The 20,143-nt window shown below is 42.9% G+C and overlaps 1 protein-coding gene across 2 annotated transcripts; it reads right to left on the reverse strand.

Moving 5' to 3' along the window:
- Positions 1–293: 293 nt before the first annotated feature.
- Positions 294–14,343, reverse strand: COPS8 (COP9 signalosome subunit 8). 2 transcript variants are annotated; one of them, XM_004743671.3, is made up of 8 exons: positions 14,097–14,334; positions 12,647–12,717; positions 11,279–11,327; positions 9,944–10,076; positions 5,145–5,252; positions 3,090–3,152; positions 2,024–2,071; positions 294–1,311 (listed from the first exon to the last, which is right to left on the reverse strand). In XM_004743671.3, exons 1-8 carry the CDS (start codon positions 14,172–14,174, stop codon positions 1,232–1,234), a joined length of 630 nt encoding a protein of 209 aa, XP_004743728.1. In that variant the 5' UTR covers positions 14,175–14,334; the 3' UTR covers positions 294–1,231. The 2 variants fall into 2 exon arrangements, with proteins under 2 accessions (XP_004743728.1, XP_044922653.1); XM_045066718.1 differs by lacking the exon at positions 2,024–2,071 and having other exon boundaries at positions 14,097–14,343.
- Between the last annotated feature and the right edge of the window lie 5,800 nt (positions 14,344–20,143).

Below are 20,143 nucleotides of genomic sequence, written 5' to 3' on the forward strand. Positions count from 1 at the left end.
TTCTTGAATTTCCATTTCCTCCACTGTAAAACAAGGGAGTTTTAACACTGTGACTTATACAATGGAGTTCAATAAAATGTCAATTTAAAAGATATTTCCACAACTGTTAACAATAACTGAAAAATGTACTTAAAATGAGCGAAAATATGAATCATGTAATCACCATCATATACATCATTTCTATTTAATTAGGTAATTCATAGCTCGAGGGACAATGACAAACTAGAATATATCCACAGAAAGACTAGGAGAGTGAAGAAATGTCTAGAAACTATTGCAGATCAAACAGCTGATGCAATTAAATATTTATTGAACAAATTCAGAATAAATGAAACAAGGGGGGCTTTTAACCTGAAGATATAATGAACACCTCCCAATATTTAGAGGGCATCACACGACAACTGAAAGACTTGTTCAGTATTTCTCCAAAAGGCAGAACTTACACCAAAGGATAAACAGAAGCAATCAGTAGGCCGCAGGATAGTTGAACAAAGTGGATCACTTATTGTAATAGCTTCTTTGCCGGTAGAATGCATTCCACCCTAGGTTTTCCTTCTTCTGAAGGGAACATTATTACATTGAATACATCACCTGAAGGTCTTAAATAGTTGCCTTTTCATGGCAAGCCCTCCACTGTCAGCAATGGATGTACTCCCACTATCAGGAAGAAATCTGCAGTTCACAAACAGGTTTACTGAGGAAATGGTCTTTGGTTCCTCAGCTACGCTTCAGCCTTCTATAGGAGTGATGTGTAGGAGGTGAGGAGAAAGGAGAGCATCTTCTCTGAAGGGAGTGCCTCAGAGTCCCCAGCAGCTCAGAGACTGCCTCTGGGGACTGTCCTTCTCAAACCCCAGTGAACCGCTGTAATGAGTTATGGGTGCAGAGGGGAGTGTGTGGTGCGCTGGGGCAGAGGGACAAACAGTTGACAACCACTGACTACACGAAGCAGGAGAGCTGTACTTTGTAAGTCACTAGGAAATATAAACTGCGTAATACTGACGGGCTCCATCCAAACTGTCCAATATTACAAAAGGAGAATTGCTTCAACAACTATTCCGCATAGTGTTTAAGGACAAAATATATATAATATACTTTATATACTTTATCACATACTCAGTAAGGAATGCTGAGGTGCTTCATCCGTCCAAGAAATTGAAAATAAAAATTTTACATTTCTCTATCTGTCAGTATACAGGATTCCGAAGGTGGATCTTGAACTCAGAATGATGTATCAGTTTTCGAGGAAAGCCACATAATCGGTCAGTCTGGCTAACTGCTGCTCGTTGGGGATCGGGGGCACTGGGGCAGGCTCTGCGTGTGACATGGAGAAAGAGACTAAAGTCAGACCCCTGGGGAATGGTGCATTAGCCCTGCCACCCTCACCCTCCAATGCCTGTTCATTTAACAAAAAGGAAACCTTCTTATTGACTTGGGACATTTTTGAAAAATAAGCAGAGAAGTCTCAACTTTGATGAGTTTTCCTAAAACTGGGAGGAAAGGCATGTCTGGCTTGGCCTAAGTTTCCACATTAACTGCAAAATCTCTCTTGAGAGAGCACAGCTCTTGTTGGCAGGACACCTACCCACCTACCCATGTGACATGGAACTCAGGGAAGAATCACCCAGTACTGACCATGTGCCAGGCACTGCTCTGTTAAACTGTCAGTGAACAAAAGGCCCCACAAAGAACCCCATCACCAAGGAATTTAGTTCTAGCTTTTAAATTAGCATATGTCAGCCCAGGGATGCCTTCTGAGTTACTGCTGGTGGGAAGGCCTATCACAGCTTTGCTACACGACACCAACAAGGCTCTGTGGCTGGGCCAGAAGGTGCCACGGCCTCAAGGGAAGCTCAGAGGGGAACCCACAAGCTCTCCCTTTGTAACCAAAAAGGTTATAAATAGCCAAGTACAGAATTTAACCTCTTCGTTGACAAGGTTAGAGCTAAGAAAAACCAAAATACATGACAAAAAAGAAATAAAGAACAATGAAACACGTCTTGAACGAACATTTAAAAATACATACCTGATAAGGGAATAAACCGGTTAAAAGATGCATCCAGGGCCCCTGCAACTAAGTAAAATTAACAGCACAAGTTATAGGAGTCATACTGAAGAACTTTCACACAGAACACATCATTTTTAACACAGTGGCACTTATGACCTTTTACTACTTCTCAAACAGTTAGCAATTATTCTCTATTATGACTACATGAGTTTTCTTATTACAGCAGTTTTCTCTTAGCAGCTAAACTCACTGGGACCATGTCTAACCACTTCCTGTACCTTCACAGGACAAAGCCCATCGAAATTTAAGTAATTCTTCACTGTGGGGTCAACAATGTCTAAACAACAGGAATTCAGAGCAGAATGAATTGTAGGAGGAGAGCTGACAGGTGTGGGCATTAAGCTCAGCTCAAAAGACCTGGCAAAAAAGGACATTCCTGCCAAGCAGGAGAAGAGACCTCCAAGCAGGAATGAGCATGGCTCACTTCAGGAGGACTGAGGGACTGGGAATTCAGATGGACAGGAGGACAGGTCAAATGATTTAAGTCAAAGAGCTTAATTTTGTGCAAGCTAAAGCCACTTTAGAGATCGTATGTCAGAAAAGAGTGTACACATTTATAGTACAATGAGAAAAGGGGAGTATGTGAATAAAATTTATTTTTTAAAGGTAACAGTTTAGGTATTACAGTAAACATGCTTAGAAATGGCTCCATAAATAAAAGGGTGGGAGACTGAGGCTTAGTAAAAATTAAGTTATAGTAAGGATTATGAAAAACCCACATAAAATAGGTTTTTACATAAGAATAATGAAAAACCCATATAAAGGAAAAAACCACAATAAAGATTATGAAAAACCCATATAAAATAGTTTCCTACACAAGAAATACATTAAAAAAAAATTAAGGTACTACTAGGTGATCTTTAAAATCCTTTCTACTGTGTCTATCATTCCATGTCTATATTTACCCTAAGTAACTCAATTTGCTAGTACAGCAGAACCTTATCAAAGACTCAAAGGCATGCAGAAGAGCCTGAAGCGGGCTTAAGAGGTCAGTGTGCATTCGTGGACGAAGAGCTCCACCTACCTGGCTTTTTGGGCATAACCATTCTTGTGGTGGAGTCGGCTTGCCATCCTTGTTCTAATATACCTAAAAAACATGTAGTTTACACAAATGAGAAATAACCAAAAAACTCCTATAGTTTTCATTTACAAGAGCCACAATCTGTCAATGACACTATTTGTATGGAAGATCTGACAAGTGCAGGTTATCCTACAATGTATATTTTTTCCTAGAAAAGTAGATTATAGATAGCACTCTCAGGTGAACTTACTTTTGAAACATTTCTGAAACACGTATCAAAGCCATTTTTCTCTCTCAGGCTGAAAGAACCCCTAGCAGATGAGCAGTCTTCTGTAAAGTGTACCTTACGGTATTAATCTAGTTAGTATGACTAAAACAACACCCATGTCCCTAAGGAGGACATACATAACACCGCCTGCACTTGCACTATCAGTATTGACAGAGCTGATCTCACTGACAAGAACCACTCACACATGCAGAGTCCTGGCCAGCAGGCATCGTTCCACGGCGATCATTTCAGGGCACCATCACACTACTCTATAAAGGACACAGGACCATCACCTAACTGATGTGGAAAATGGAGTTTGGAGAATTCCAGTGGCATGTCCTCAATCATGAAGTTAGCGTGTGGGTTGGATAGAGGAGTTCCACCCAGGTAGTCATTTAAGAATATAGCTCAGGGGATGTTATCCATTATGTAATAAACTGTGGATTAATGTCTAGATGATTTAAAGCAAATGTCTGTTGAGTAACCAACAGTACTGATTTACTCCAGGAATTTTCATTAACCTGCTTACTATGCATCTAAAATTGTGGTAGGCTTGGGAAACTGAGGAACAAGATGTGGTCTTTACAGGGCTCCTATTTTAGTCAGAGAATCAAAAATGCTAATGATGGTATAACAATGCTACGAGGCACAGATGATGTTCTATAGCAATTAACTGAGGAGAGAAGTTAGTCTGGGCATCACCTGAGGAATGACAATGCAAAAGCATGAGTGGAGACCAATGGGTAAGAAGAATTACTGGTAAGAGAAGTTACTTCTGTTAACAAGAAAACCACAGGTCCCAATATCAAGAATATCAAGGAAAACACACGGGCTGAAAAGGGACAGGGGAGGAGACTGCCTTTACCAAGTATGGGGGAAAGGAGGATTTCCACATGTGAGGCATGAGGTCAATTAAGATTTTCTTAAAAAAATACATTTATCAATATGTTGATTTTCAGAAGAAAAGGTCTAATTTAAAAAAGTTATGAAGTCTAAACTCCCAGCCATGAATATAATGCCACTCACCTGGCATACTTACAAAAGCAACTAATTTGTATATCCTTTACTTCCTGCTGCTTGCATTTCCCACCACTCCTAAGACCGGGTGTAGTCAGAGCTGCATGGGGCTGTCTCAAGGACCTTCCTCTGCCCACCCCAGTGTCCCTGACTTTCAGTAACTCTGTTCCCACCACATCCCTCCCTGCCCCACCCACTCCCAGTCAACAGCAGCTCTGAGTTCCCTTGAGGGCATCATGCTGGGAAGGCACCCCACCATTTCACAGGCCCACCATTAACTTAAGTCTTCATCAGAGTTCTTAGAAGTAAAAATAGAAAATACTCAGGGATCAGGCCTGGGAACAGGATAAAAAATGACTACAGGAACATCAAAGAGGTTCCAATAAAGAAAGAGCTAGAATGATCACATGCGACAAGGGTACACCTCACAGACCTAGCCAAATGTTAACTTCATAAAAACGGCTAAGTACTCCTTTGCAAAACTCATGTTGTAAGATATCATTAACTGCCTCTGGCAAAAAGCAGTTGTGAGGCCCTGTTAGGTGTGGATCGGATGTCTCCTCATACCACTGGGCGGACACTCATATCGGCTGCAGCAGAGCAACTGCTGGGCCTGAGAACAGCCTGGTTCCCGGCCCAGCCCTGCCGGGGGTATGGTGCCAGGCAGGTTTCATATCCCCTTTCCAGGGAACACTGCCTGAATTCCCAAACCAACCTGTTCCAACAACGTACACTCCCACTTTTGTTGACAGTAAACAGCGAGCCCAAATTACCTTTCACAGCCTCTTCCACAGGGAGCCCGACAAAGGCTGCGAAGTCATCAGCGATGATGGAGGTGTAGGCTTGTGAGACCAGGGCGAAGGCTCTTCTCCTCGTTGCGTCTGTGGTGGGAGTGGAGGGGTGGCAGACAATGAACCAAGAGAGCTGGCATTTTTAACACATAATTAAGTTACATGGTTGTCCTTGTCCAAATTTTGTAAGACTAGGTCGACCCACAGGTTTCTATGCTCACAGATACAGACACACCTGCCTGGCGTGAAAGAGGTGCTCAGATATTGCCGAATAAGCAATCAGTTCCTTGTACTTCCTCTCAGACAGCAAGTCTCTCTTGGGGGACAATGAAATTTACAAAGAAGGAGAACAAGTTAATTTACGTAAGATCCAAACTCTAAGAAAATTTCATGTACATAAATGTATTTATGTATTTATGCATATAAATACATAAATGTATTTATGCACTTGGTATATAATTTTTTGAATTTCTTTTTTAATCCAACTTACAAACACTGGACTGAACAGAGCAGAAATGATCTACTTCGGTAATCAGTTGTCCTTTCTGAAGAGTGTCTCTAATCTAAGTTCACACCTAGGAACTGCAGAACAAACCTTGTAACTAGAGCACTCTTCTGTTAAAACCACAGGTCCCAAATATCAAGTCAGCAAACTGGGAATTAAACATAACACAGTTTCAACCTCCCCTAGAAAATACAGTCTTAAGAGGTCAGTCAGGAATCTCCTGATCCAGAAGGGGTAATCTGTCACCTGGGCCCTCTTCCATCCCCCCGCAAAAGGAGAAGACTCCCCACTCTACCTTTAAGGGAAGGTGACCTGGCCTGAAACATTTCTTCCTTTTCTTTTGCAATAACAACCCTGCCCCACATTCCTTCCTATGATAACCCGACATTATGTACAACTCCTCAGAGCTCCCATCTACTTGCTGGATGCGATGCTGCCCAATTCATGGACTGCTTAATAAAGCTAATTAATTCTCCAAGTTTACTCAGTTGAAGTTTTGTTAACACTAACTTTTGAAGCTGCTCTGACCTCTTGTCTTAATTTGGGTTCAAATCCCAAGGTCAAATCCTGAATGAGCCTAATTGGGCGGAGGGGTGCTGCAAACAATTCCAGCAACAAAACCTCCCTAGAGATGACATGTGGGATTTCCCCAGGCTTACATTCCCACACTGACTATTCCAGAAATGAGGGAGAGATAGTAAGTCAAGGGTAGGAACTGAGGTCCAGCTAGCCTGTCTTCCTGCCCACTACTTTTTCAGGAACATAAGGGCTCCTTCATCTGGCTATCAGCATGCTTAAAAATATTCTGAATTTTACTTTCCACATTCAATACAGCCCCATGCTGAAAACCCTCTCTGCATTCCTGGGACCGCCTGACAACTGCACCCAGCTCCTTAGGCACCCTTTCCTCCCAGTTAGGCCCCTGGCCCTCAGACAAGCCTCACTCACACCTTCTCATCTCTGGGCTTTGCATTTATGCTGTTGTATGGTGTCTGCTCTCTACGACTCCGAGGTCTGTTTACAAACTCCTCCTGCAGAATAGAGGCTCACTGCCATCTCTGGCCTTCTCTAAATTCACAGCACTGTTTACACTACCTGTTGAACAAGCATGCTTCCACCACCTACAGCACACTGCCCCACCCCGCCCCACTCCCCTCACCTCAATGATCCCTAAACTTCTCTACAGGAGAAAGACTGTCCTCTCTATCTTTATAGCCCCACCCCTACAAAGAGCCCAGCCTCTCTAAGGAAGTATGTGCTTAAGACATGCTTGTTGACAATATCACAGGACACAGCCTTTGGCTTTGTTCCCTCATATTTCTTAAAGATCACTGACATTCCACTGCATTTCTCCACTGCTCACAGAGCCTGATGTCCTCGCCACCTTCCGCTCAGCCAGCACTGCTCCTCCTCCGCAGCGCTCAGGCAACTCCTTCCTTCTTCCTAAGGACTGCTCAGCACATGACTTTACATTGGACTTGAAAACATCTTAGTGGTAAGGGAACTTTCCCCTACTGAAAGCCATGGGCACTCAATGAGAAAGAACCAAGAGCAACAACGGAAAAGGGAAATCCAAGTGTGCACCAACAACTATACCCATTTGGAAAACCTATCATATTTAAAAAATATTAACTAGAGTTCAAGCACTTTGGTCCGATTTTCAGAATTGAGAGGAGATGGGGAGTAGCAGAAGAGGATGAAAGCAATGAACGGAAGAGACACACAGATGAGCAGAGAGAGGCAGAGAGGCAGGCCTGGCACACGGAATAGAAGCAAGCACACAGGGAGACAGAAGTGGGTGGGCAGAGGAAGCAAAAACACAGGTCGAGAGTGTTCCAAAGGGTCAGTGAGAGGCCACGAAACTGAGGCTGCTTTTAATCACTCAGGGACATTCTAGTCACTTTGTTACCCGTAAGATCTCTGAAATGTGTCAGTTCTTGAGGGCATGCATTAGGATGGCAAGCTGGAAAGGGGAATCAACTGAGCCAGCACTGATATCTGTGGAAATTCATCACGGGACAAAGTCCTGGGGAGATCCGACAAGAATGCTCACTCTGTTGTGTAAGAAATATCTAACCATGCTTGCTGTCTACCAGGAGCTGCCAGTGCTAGTGCTGCAGACAGAGAGCAGGTGAGCTGGCTGCCACGCACTTTCTAACCCACCTCTGCCCTTCTACTCCAGGGAGTCTGGACCCCACCACCCATGGCACCTGCACCTTCCTGCCTGGTGAGTGGGTCCACCGGTCCTGTGAATGCACTTCCTCTGCGCCCTCCCTGCCTGGCTCTAGATGATCCACAGCTCCTGGGGGCAGTCCCTTATGTGACCGTGTTAGCGTGGGTCCCTCGCCTCCTCCCTTTGGGCCTTGAATGAGAACCGCTACTGTCCAGTCAGCCCCTGAGTGCTGTTGGGCCCTGCCGGCTGCCTTTAGAAGCAGCTCTTTCACTAGCCTCTCTTCACTTAAGCCATTTACAATTTTCTGGTAGGACTGTGACTAATTCAGAAAAGAAAAGGAAAAGATCTAAGAATGTGATTGTTCTTAAGACAGTCTAGAAAACTAAAAACTTGTAATACATCAAAAGGGAAAGTATCAAATTGAGCAGTAATTCAACTCTATTGTAAGACTCCCTTTATCAGGCTTCATCTTACGGAGGGAAATGCAGTACCATTTGTGAATCAGGGATCTGCAACATTCTCAGGATACAGTCACAAATATCACAGGTGAACAGATGAGTGCTTATACATATTAATTAATTAAGCACATCTAAGTGCTTATACATATTAATTCATTTCTAACAACTCAAGGAAAATACTACTTATAATCTCACTTTACAAATGAGAAAAATGAGGTGCAGAAGGGTCACTCAAGTGGCAGAACCAAGACATGAACTCCACAAGTATGGTTTCAGAGTCCAAACTCCCCCATTTTGTGCTCCACGGCCTTCCAGAGGCTGGCTGGACTGCCTTCAAAGACGTACTGAATCTAACAGAGCTGGAGGCAGAGGCAGTCCTGGGAGGAAACAGGCTACGCCCACTAAGGCACACAGGGAATATCTGCTGCATGATCAGGAGATCTGAGCCCTGGTCCTGCCAATGACCCCACTATATGGCGCCGGGAAATGGCCCACGGCCTGTGCCCTCACACCACAATCCTAAGACTGAACCAGATACTACAAAAACCCACCACCACACCCTTTTCTCTTCTGGACTTATGTGAAGAGGTGAAGGCGGTTTCCTGTGGGAATATCTGAAACTGCCCTCTTAGAACTGAGCAAACTTATACCACACTCCCCCCTCCCTTCTCACCCACCAGGGGCCTGCACGCCTGCTCACTTCCTTTGTATTTAAAGTAAGTGCCTCCTGTTGTGTTCCTTACATTGTTCTGTTTTATGCTGCCACAGCTTTTCCATCCCAAGAGAAATTAGGTACATCTGAGAAGCAACCCTCACCTTCACATCTCAAAAGATGATACCCTTGCCAGGATAATGAGCAGTTACTCAACAATTCCTCTCACTGACCCCTCCAGAGCAGGAAGGCAGACAGTCAAGGCAGGAAGGCAGACAGCCAAGGCAGGTATTAGCAGCAACAAGGTAACAGTAAGAAATAAGAAACTGAACAACATAAAAAGACACTGAACAATATAAAAAGAGATCACTGTATGAATTTATAAAAAAGAGCGAATCAGCAAATGTCAGGGGCAGGAGAAACAGAGAGAGAGAAACTGGCAGTGTCCAGTTTCATCGTTCGTGGGATCAGCACTATGTCACACAGGCTTGGGATTCTTCAGAGCAATTAAAAAACATCTGAGCATCTGTATACTGAATTGACTAGTTCCAAATCCAGAAGCTGGAGACAACCCCTGTCAAAGCATTAAGTCGAGACCCCAAAGTACAGTCTCTACTTTCAAATACACGGGGTTTAAAATCTTTACCACCCCATACCTTGAGCTTATTAGAGTATTATAAGATTTCATTTTAGTAGCAAAAAATCCTTTTACTGTCAAGAGCAATTTCACTCTAGAACTAGAGACAATGAAGCCCTTAGCTGGCCAAACAACCTCAAGCAAGACGAAATGAAGAGGTATGGTCACAGCAAATCCTCACAGGTGAAAAGAAGAAGTATGATTATAGCAAACCCTTATAAGAGTTTTGAAAGCTGCCCAATTCACATTTTCAGGAGAAAATATCTATTTTTTTTAAACACATCACTGACTTACTTAAACATCGCAGCACTCAGAGAACAGGTCTAATTTTACTCTTAACTACGAAGAAACACTACCTCTAAGTGCTTCCATGATTGGCTGGACCGTCTCAGACCACTGGTGTGCGTTGATGGTCGTATAGATCCCAGGGAAATCTCTCTGCCAGATTCTTTGTCCTACTGACCAAATTCCCCCAAGTTCAGAATTTGCCTGCAATAAACATCACTGCCTTTGAGGATAGTCACTGCACAGATTTACCAACAACCATATCTTAAAACATAAATTCAACATTTCTCTTAAGAGGTATAATTACTTTTTCAGCCCAATCACTATCAAAAAGGTTTTTAAATGCTGTGGACAGTAATGTAAAATTTATTTATATGGCTTATATAAATTTTTATTATAACAAAAATTAAAGCATAAGTGTTCAAAAATATTTCAGAATTTAGTATGAAAATTAATATACTTAAAACAGTCTTTCAGAATATTGTATTTGTATTTTATGTATACACATATGTGACAAACGTTACGTAGACTATTCATATATATGTGCATGTAAAATATATAGACATGTTTTGGGGGCAAAAATAATAACAAAATGACTAAAATAAAGACTGTCAATCTAAGATGTCACACACTGTAGCCTTTCCCAGGAGAGAATTCCCACTAACATCACTGAAACTATGAGAGTAATTCAGCGTTCTTTATTTTAAATCAACGAAGCTGGAGGAACATTCCAATATTATTTAATAAGATATCTGAAGAAGAAAAGAGAATAAAAATACTAAAATACTAAATGCTAAATATCAATAAAGAACAGAAGAATGCAAGTGAATTCTTGGTAATATTCAGTGAATGTTTAAAAAATTCACTTTGCATTTATGCTAGAAACAGAGAATCCCATGAAATTAAAAATGTATTTCATTATACTTTGGAAGAAACTTTTAAGACATTATTTTATCTAATCTCCTATCCAAACTAAGAAATCTAAAATCGTAATTAGTAAAAATAATCTTAAAGCTGTGAAAATCATTTTTCGGATATTCTTGGGAATAATACCAATTTCAAAGTAAATACCATTACTGCATAAATCAGTTAAAAAAGCAAAACAAAACACAAACCAAATCTTTATTAAAAGGTCTCAGCTGTTTGCTGGGCAAAGTGACACAAGAAGTGTCTTAATAAATGTCACCAGCAGAAGCTACACACAGATTTCTTTACCATCCAAGGGAAATTATATTTCTGATTACAGGAATTTGTAGATCTGCTCTTAAACTCTAATACCAGTTTAGTATCTATTTCTGTGAACCATGGGGGAAAAAAAACAGAAACTTTAAAAACTTTAGAAGGTTGCCATTTAAATGAATGCTGTTACTACATTCAAGTAGTGCTATATATTGATGAATACTTACAGATTTTATAGCAGGTGGTATCCGTTTCCAAAGATATCTTGCATTATTCCTAATTTACATCCCCCCAAGAAAAAATAGGTAATTAAAAAAAATTACCTCAGTAAATGTTTAACATTCTAGATCTTACTGCAAACACACAGAAGTATATTTTAAAATACTCACTATTTTATAGAGTGAAATTTAGTTTTATACTAATTTGTCCAGGGGAAGTAAGAGTAACTTTCCAGATAAAAAAACATAAAATACTTTCACCAAAGTAATATTTTGCCATCTTCAGTGAATTTTTAATTAATGACCTAGATCTTAAGTTAAGATAATGGTACACTAAAAACACAAACACTTAAATAATTTCTTCATATATAAAAATAAACAAATTTCTGTTCAAGGCTCTGGAATTCCCTGACAATGTATGATACACAGTGCTTTTCTCCTTATCATGCGCCCTTCTCTGACCAATGAATGCAGAGCCACCAAAACTTCAACGCAGTTTTTAAGTCTGAAAACTTGGAACTACAACAATCATACAATGATCAGGATTACAAAAACGAAACCAGCTCATATGATGTATGTCTCACAGGAACTGCAGGTTAGTTTTTTAAAAGATAGGAAACAAAAAGGTTGAAGAGAATCTGCCAACAACATTTAACAGTAATCACTGATGGTTTGTAGCACAAGGGACTCCTGAATGTTTATGCTTTCTGACCTTTCTTCAATGAACATTAATTAGGAATAAGTAAAAAAACACCATTTTTCAAAAAAAAATCTCATATGTCTTGTTAATTAAATTTCTCTTAGTTTTCTCAATTGCTCTTGATCTACTGCATACATAAGAAATTAAGTCAACAGAGGCCATATGAAAGTTTTATAAAGACAAAAAAGGTCAACAGAATTAAAGGAATTTATTGACACTGTAGTTTCTCATAACAAATTAAAATGTGTGGACACCTGGGTGGCTCAGTCAGTTAAGAGACTGCCTTCAGCTCAGGTCATGACCCTAGGGTCCTGGGATCAAGCCCCATTTCAGGCTCCCTGCTTAGTGGGATGCCTGCTTCTCCCTCTGACCTTCCCCCTTATGAAATGCTCTCACTCTCATTCTCTCGCTCAAATAAATCAATAAATAAAATCTTAAAAAAATGTATTAGAATGTGTTTTTAGAGAATATATATAAAACAAGTGTATCTTAAAAACACTTGGCCTAACCATAGTTTAGGTCACAATTCAATAACTGAAATAAGTATATTAAGTATTACAATAGGAGATACAGCTCCTTGCGGATTATGTTTTAATGATGTCTTTCCAACGCCAAGAGTTATTTCTGTACAATCGTGACGAAGTTGTTGCTCTTGGCTTCAGGTAGAAGATACTTACATGTCATTGTGGAGCAGATACAAAGCTAACAGCTGACCATACACTGGGGGAGTAGCAATTCCTCCAGGAGCCTATAAGGCCAAAACCAAAAAAAAAAACCTTACTTATATCTACACTTAAAAAAAAAAAAAAAAAAGGATTTTACTAACATTAATCTAAAAAATAAGCCTATTTTACAACACTTAGTACTACAGATGTAGAGAGAGCTTAGAGAAGTACAAAACACTAAAAACCAGTGTTAAGTTTAGATCTGCCATCAGCTGTGACTTTTCTCTCCTTTCTAAGTTCTGTCTTTATATGCACAAGAATATTTAAGTGGGATTCCTTTCCCAGTTCTCAAATTCTTTTCTTTTAATATAATTTTTTATTTTTTATAAACATATATTTTTATCCCCAGGGGTACAGGTCTGTGAATCACCAGGTTTACACACTTTACAGCACTCACCAAAGCACATACCCTCCCCAATGTCCATAATCCCACCCCCTTCTCCCAACCCCCCTCCCCCCAGCAACCCTCAGCTTGTTTTGTGAGATTAAAAGTCACTTATGGTTTGTCTCCCTCCCAATCCCATCTTGTTTCATTGATTCTTCTCCTACCCACTTAAGCCCCCATGTTGCATCACCACTTCCTCATATCAGGGAGATCATATCCAGTTCTCAAATTCTTAAATGGGCTTACTATTAAAAGAAACAAACATTTCCAACAAATACTTAAAGTACTATGATTCTGCCCATTGTATCAAGTATGCTGACTAGCTAAGTAATGAGTGATGAACAGAAAAAAAAAATCACAGCCAGTGTTACAAAGACATTTCTCTCTTCATTCAAATTTGATTCATTCAGAAAAGAGCTATTGTCTATTAGTGAGCTGCTGCTTTTGACTGTTGTCTCCTTCAGCTAACCAATTTTTTATACTAATGTTATACATGCTTTTCCAGTGCCTTTCTAAGGAAAAAAACCTCAACTAACTTTTAACAGCTGCATGATACAACTTTCCCCAGTCTTACACAAGAGGGAACGGTAAGCTTAGGAGGTGACATTATGAGACTAAGGACTTTCTGAGTTGATAAAAGGTTACTCCTTCTTTGGTCTGTGTGTATGCTCGCACAAATGTCTTTAATGAAATCCACATTCCCCTGCCTCCCACCACATGGGGAGGAAAGATGCCCAGTCTAATTAACACAAGAAACACACTGGAGGACATCAGGAGCAAAGATGCCCAGGGTTTTCGGACTCACTAGCTGAGAACAAACAACAAAAGGTTCCCAGCGAGCTTGGGGAGACGAGGCCCAGACGCGCAGCCCTCGGAGCGGACCCCGGCGTCCCGGGATCCCCACGCCCAGCTCCCACGCCCGTCGCAAGCCCCGCGGGCCCTGTTACCCTGGAGACTGGCACCGCCCCGGGGCCGCGGAGAACCCCGTGGTTCTCCCTGCGGGACGCGAACGGATACCTCGAGCTCCTGGTTCTCACACTGATCCAGCAACTTTTTGAAGCTAAAGGCACTTTCCGCCATCACCGCCACTGGCATCTTCCCGGCCGGTCCCGCCGCGGCACCCTCACAGAAGTAGACCCCACACTGTCCCTCGGGCCGTCGCGCCCGCAATGACGTACGAGGCCGCCGTCGCCGTCAAGCGCCCCAGCGCGGCTGCGCCGTCGCGCGTCGTCGGACGCCACCCCGCACAGGAAGGGTCGTTGCCGCTCTGGCCCGCACTCTCTGTGCTTTGGAAGACCCGCCTGTCCTCGCGGGAAGCGGCTTCCGGAGCGCGAGGCCAGAACAGGAAGGGAGGGGTGTGCACAGGTTCCCGGAGAGCTCGGCGTCTTCGCGTCGGGGCCTGACACGCATGCGCACTGAGAGGAGCAAGGCTCGCTTGGGGTCCTGGGGACGCTCGGGTCCTGGCTCGCGCGCGTTCTGCACCTCCAGACTTTCGTGCTCTGAAACCGGTCAGGTGTGGGCTTCAGCCCTGGAGCGAGCGGGTCTGGACGGCTCCCGGGCTTGGAGTTCGGGCCCCAGGTCGTCCCGGCCGTTCCCGCCGCCTGGCCACCGTGGGTGCTTTTCGCCCGCGGATGCTCTACTGTGCAGTTAGTTGCGTTGACTTATTGTCGTGTTGCCCTTCTCGAGACCGCCAGCGAAGAAGCTTCTGTTTGTGTCCTGCTGCAGGGTCAGCTGCACAACCTGTGGGCCCAGAGCAAACTGGAAATGCAGGAGCCCCGTTCAAAAAATGGGGAGGGTGGCATTGAGGGTAATATAATGTAAAGCTTTCTCCTTTTTTTCATAGTGCTTTCATAGTACTTTTTGCTATTTAATATGACTCTAAGTAAAGAAAAATTAAAACTTTATTAGCATGAAAAAAAACTTTATTAGCATTAATCTTAATATCCATGTTTTTATGGTGCAGTGCCAGTTTAAAATTCAAATATAAGTGCGTTTAACGCCTATGTGGCAAAACAGAAATCCCGCAATTCCTATTTCATAGGAATTTCTCATAGATGCACACGTACGTTGTTTTTATTAAAACCATGAAAATGTTGCACAAACTAACTATTTTCATGCCCTTCATTTCAGGCACATACTCTCCCAGCACTTTCTACCTTCGGCATACTGACGGGTAAGGAAGGGCTGAGAGGACTAGGACCATTCCCTTTGCTGCTGTGTTACCATTTTCAGCACAAAGGAGTATTTCAGCAGAGTTCCAAGAAGTAATGTAAGAAAGAACAGAAGAGGATTCCTTGGATGTTCATGTTCTTTAGGACACCACTGCCTTCATCATGCCTTTGAAGAAAGTTCAGGTTCCAAGGGAAAATGTGGCTTCTCAGGGCTATCTGCTAACAGCTAACCCAGTTGTGGGCACAGTGCCCTTACCTCGTGAACACACTTGAGGCTCTCTGAACTCCCACCTTTGGGGGTCTGCTGGGAATTCGTGTGGTATGTAGAACACTGTGGAAGGGCAGGGAACACGTATATTGCTCATACATCTTGGCTCACATGCAAATGCTCCATTGTCCCTATGGGCTTCACTCGCCAAACATACTCAAAGGTAAAATTATGAAGAATTTCAAGACAAGAACAGCATCACTGATTGTTTTTGCAGAATCAACACGGTTTCCATCTGGAAATGACTGTGTGTGATAATGTTTCAGATGGAATAGAAAGATAAACCAGGATAAAACTCAAAGAACTGGCAACAGTAAAAAGAAAGGTACACAAGGGGACCTGGGTGGCTCGGTTGGTTAAGCATCTGACCCTTGATTTTGGCTCAGAACAAGTATCTCAGGGTCGTGAGATCCAGTCCTGAGTTGGTTTCTGGGGCTCTGTGTTCTGGGGGAGTCTGCTTGAGTTTCTTTCTCTTCCTCTGCCCCCCTCCCATGCTGTCTCTCTTAAAAAGGGGAGACAGAAAGAGCTGGTTTAAGTGCAGATAATTTAGAGGAATAAAGCAACAACGTTTCATCAATCACATGAAGAAGAGGAGGAGGAGAGGCAAAATCATTCTAAGACCATTTGACACAAATTTGACAGGCAAGATTTAAAATTTTTAATGGGAAATAACGGCTGCCAACATATTTGGGGGCAAAGTAAGATTCAGTGGGATCAACTGCCCAATGATTTGATCATTTAAGAGGAAAACTATGATTGAAAGCTTTGGCAGGTACTGTGGGACTGCCAAAAGGCAAAGATGTAATAGATGGTTCTTTGCTGAACAGAAAATCCCAGTGAATCTTTGGAAATATGAGCACAGGATGCTCATATGTACAACTTGGGGTGTCATTTGGGGGACCACACTGTTCTCTAAAGACAGGTTCAGGCATTTGGGGATTGGAGGCTGGGAATTGGGAGAGGAAGAGAGTCTTGAGAAAGGGAAGGAGGGCTAGGGGTGAGGTGGGGGGAAGAGCAGTCGGGGCCCAAGGGGAGATGTTGGCCTGGAAATAGAGAACTCTGAGTACAGGGAAGGGCTGATAGGTTTCCAGGGCTGTGATGCTGGCATTCAGTTTTAGGTTGTTACCGTGTATGCTGCACCTGTCTTTACCTCCAAACTTTCAATAGTAGGCAGGGGGAAGGAGGATGGAGGGATAGGAGAGAGGGCAAGCTGGTGTAAAAGGCAGTCACTTCAGGAGGTAGGACTCAGAAGAGAGTTCAGGACTTGGCAGAAGTAGGCACAAGAAGAGGCCGTGGGAAAGAAGGTCTGGATTCTGGAGATGCTGACTTGAGGGTGGCAAGGTTTGCATTTCTCCCTATGCATGGGGTGAGTAGTGGATCATCATGCCAAAGGAAGCTCCATCTCATACCAAATATGATAACTAACTCAGACTAGATCAAAGCCCTCAATACAAGAGTCAAAATGGTTAGAAGAAAACACAGAGTAAGTCTTCCTGACCCGGGATTAGGCACCGACTTCATAAATATGACTGAACACATAAACAACAGAAAAAAGAATAGATAAAGTGGATGTTATCATAACTGAAGACATAAACAACAGAAAAAGGAATAGATAAAGTGGACCTTATCAAATTAAACATTTTTGTGCTTTAAAGGACGCCATCAAGAAAAGGAAGGGCAACCATAGAATGGAAGAACATTTTGCAAATCATATACTTGATAAGGGACTCGGACTTGTCAATAACTCTTACAACTCAAAAATAGAAAGGCAAATAACCACATTTTAAAGTGGGCAAAGGATTTATTCAGTCAAGTCTCCAAAGAAGTCACGCAAATTGGCCAAACAAAACAAAACAAAACAAAAAAACACATAAAAAGATCTCAAGAACATGACTCATTAGGGAAAGGCAGATCAAGTCCCAAATTCCATCCACTAGGAAGGTATTACAAACAAGATAGATAATACTAAGTGTCGGTGAGAATGTGGAGAAATTAGAGTCTTTTTATGCTATGGGTGGAAAAGCAGTGTGCTGAGGCTGCCCTTGGAAAGCAGGCTGGCAGTTCCTCCCACGTGTCAACCGTCAGCATGTGACCCAGCAATTCTACTCCTAGGCCTATAGCCAAGAGAAATGAAAACAAGTCCATGGAAAACTTCATGCACGATGTTTGCAGCAGCATTCTTCATGATAGGCCAAGAAGTGGAAATAATCCAAACATCTAGATAACAAATATGTGTTAAAACATGATATATCCAATATTGTGGAATATTATTTAGCAGTAAGAACCAAGGACATCCTGACACCTGCTACAACATGGATGAATCTTACAAATGTTTTGTCAAGTGATATAGGCTAGTTGCAAGTGACCAAGTATCATATGATTCCATTGACATGAAATATCCAGAATAGGCAATTCCACCGAGGCAGACAGTAATCTACAGGTGATAGGACCTGGGGCAAGAGGATGGGCCACAGAGGACCAGGGCTGTGGCTGGAGTTTATGGACAGCTCTGCCTAGACTTGAAGGTAATGGGCCACTCATCCTGGAGCCAGCCATCTTCTGTGGCGAGAGCCTGGACTTCACACCTGGGATGGAAGCTAACATTAGAGCAGGACCAGCTGCCTCTGTCAGATGGATAAGAAGAACAGATAGGGATGGAAGGGGAGATATTTTTAATTCCTGAGACATCAGACTCTCAGCAAAATAGAAGAGCATATTGGTTCTGGCAGGTGGTCCTCTAGAAGAAGTGGGATTTGGGGTGTGCTGATGTGGCTGAGAACGGTTGTCATGGACTGTCATTGGACCATTGACTTAGAGGGACATTTGGGACTGTGCTTGGTAAAATCTCAGTTGGAGTTCTTAGTAAAGTCATCCCCTGTAGATGGCACTATCAGTGCCATTTTGGAAATGTCACCATTTTGGAAAGCAAGCTAACAACACAGAGTGGGAGTTGTGACACAGTCTTCGAGTTCAACGTAGAGTCCTGCCCCTGGAAATTATCCCAAGGAAGTCATTGCAAAAGAGGAAATCAACTAGGGTGAGACATGGTTCAGCGACATAAAATACAAAAGCTAAAGTCCTTAAAATGACCTATGTGTCTAATAGGTGGAAGGTCAACCATGGTATGGTCAGGCAAGGGGATGTTTCGAAGTCATTAAACTCATAAAGTCTATGTAAAAGGAAACTTTCTGAAATAATGTTAAGGAAAAACACAAATATTACAGTCTGTATTACTATGTTCCAGATTAGATTTATGAGGACATGTTGGAAGGCACATAAAACAGCAAGCTCTTATAAGACTAAGGTGCTAGATTCTAGGTGAGAAATATTTTCTTTTAAGATGCCTTTTAATATTATACAATTATTTTAGTGATGATATTTTTGCCCCAAGTCTTACACAACTTTAACAATCCAAATTAAAAAAAAAAAATAGGACACATCTTTCTCCCCTCACCCCCTTCCTCCTGATGCTTGTGTTCACAGGTGAATAATAGAAGAGAACATTTTTGCAAAACTTCAGAAAGGCCCAGGAGCTAAGGGCAGGTACACATTAGGGGATGTTCAGCAGGATAAAGAAAAGATGCAAGGAAGGATGTCAGTGGTGGAAGCAAAGGGATTATAAATAAAGAAGGGAAGAAGGGAGACCGGTGGTGGGCGGGGATGGGGGCTGTCCTACAGAAGGGTCACGTGGAAGCTCTTCTCATGCTCATTTATGTCCTCTGCATGGATGTGACTCTTGGCCAACGACATGAGAGGGGATGCAGAGATGTTCATCATCCTTGCACTGCTACCTTTATTTAATGCTGTGAGTTCCACGGGGCAGCGTCTCACACTCGTATCATGAGCTCGTGCCAGCAGGTGCTCAGTTAATGTCTGCGGAATGAATGTGGGCGAAATGTACCCATTTTCTTTCTCTACTCCCTGAGAACAGGACCTTGCCTTCTCTTCTCCTCTGTCCATCAATCCTTGCTTCATTTCCTTGCCCCCCAACAACCCTGTTGGATCTGACAGAAGGGTGCTTCTCCCCACTCTGCCCTGAGGGGGATGTGGCTCACTGGGTGCTCAGTATGGGATGTGGCCAGAACTGCTCTGTCTTCTGAGAGCCCAGGATGGAGGGCCATACTGGTCCCCCTCCCAAATCACCTTCATCACCAGGACCCAGTCCCTCTGCTTGTGACATCTGACTTCTGACTTGCAGCGCTTCCTGGTTGCTTGTGCTGGTTACTTCAGTCCTCTTGATGCCTCCGGGACTGTAGGGCCACCCAGAGCCCCCTCCACCCCCACTGGCTTGGAACTCCAGGATCCTGTATAATCCTCTCCAATTTTCTCCCTTTGCCTTAGGTCACCTCCTCCATACTCACCCTTTCGTCAGCGAGTTCCTGTGTACAGACAGCTTTCCCGGAATCAAAAGAGGCAAAGTCATAGCATGAGGTGGGGGGCAGGGTGCAGCTGCCCCAGCAGGTGACCATGGCCGACATAACTAACCAATGACAGCCCTCTTTCTCATGGAGCCCGGCCATGGTCTCAGAATCCTGCTGTACAGGAGGCGTCAGCCAGGCCCCACCGATGGGACAGTGACACTTGTCAGCATCTCTGTGCCAAGATGGAGGGGCATCGCCAATCTA

This window comes from Mustela putorius, unplaced genomic scaffold, assembly GCF_011764305.1.
Source record: "Mustela putorius furo isolate JIRA1106 unplaced genomic scaffold, ASM1176430v1.1 tig00003869_pilon_pilon_pilon, whole genome shotgun sequence".
Lineage (NCBI taxonomy): Eukaryota > Metazoa > Chordata > Mammalia > Carnivora > Mustelidae > Mustela > Mustela putorius.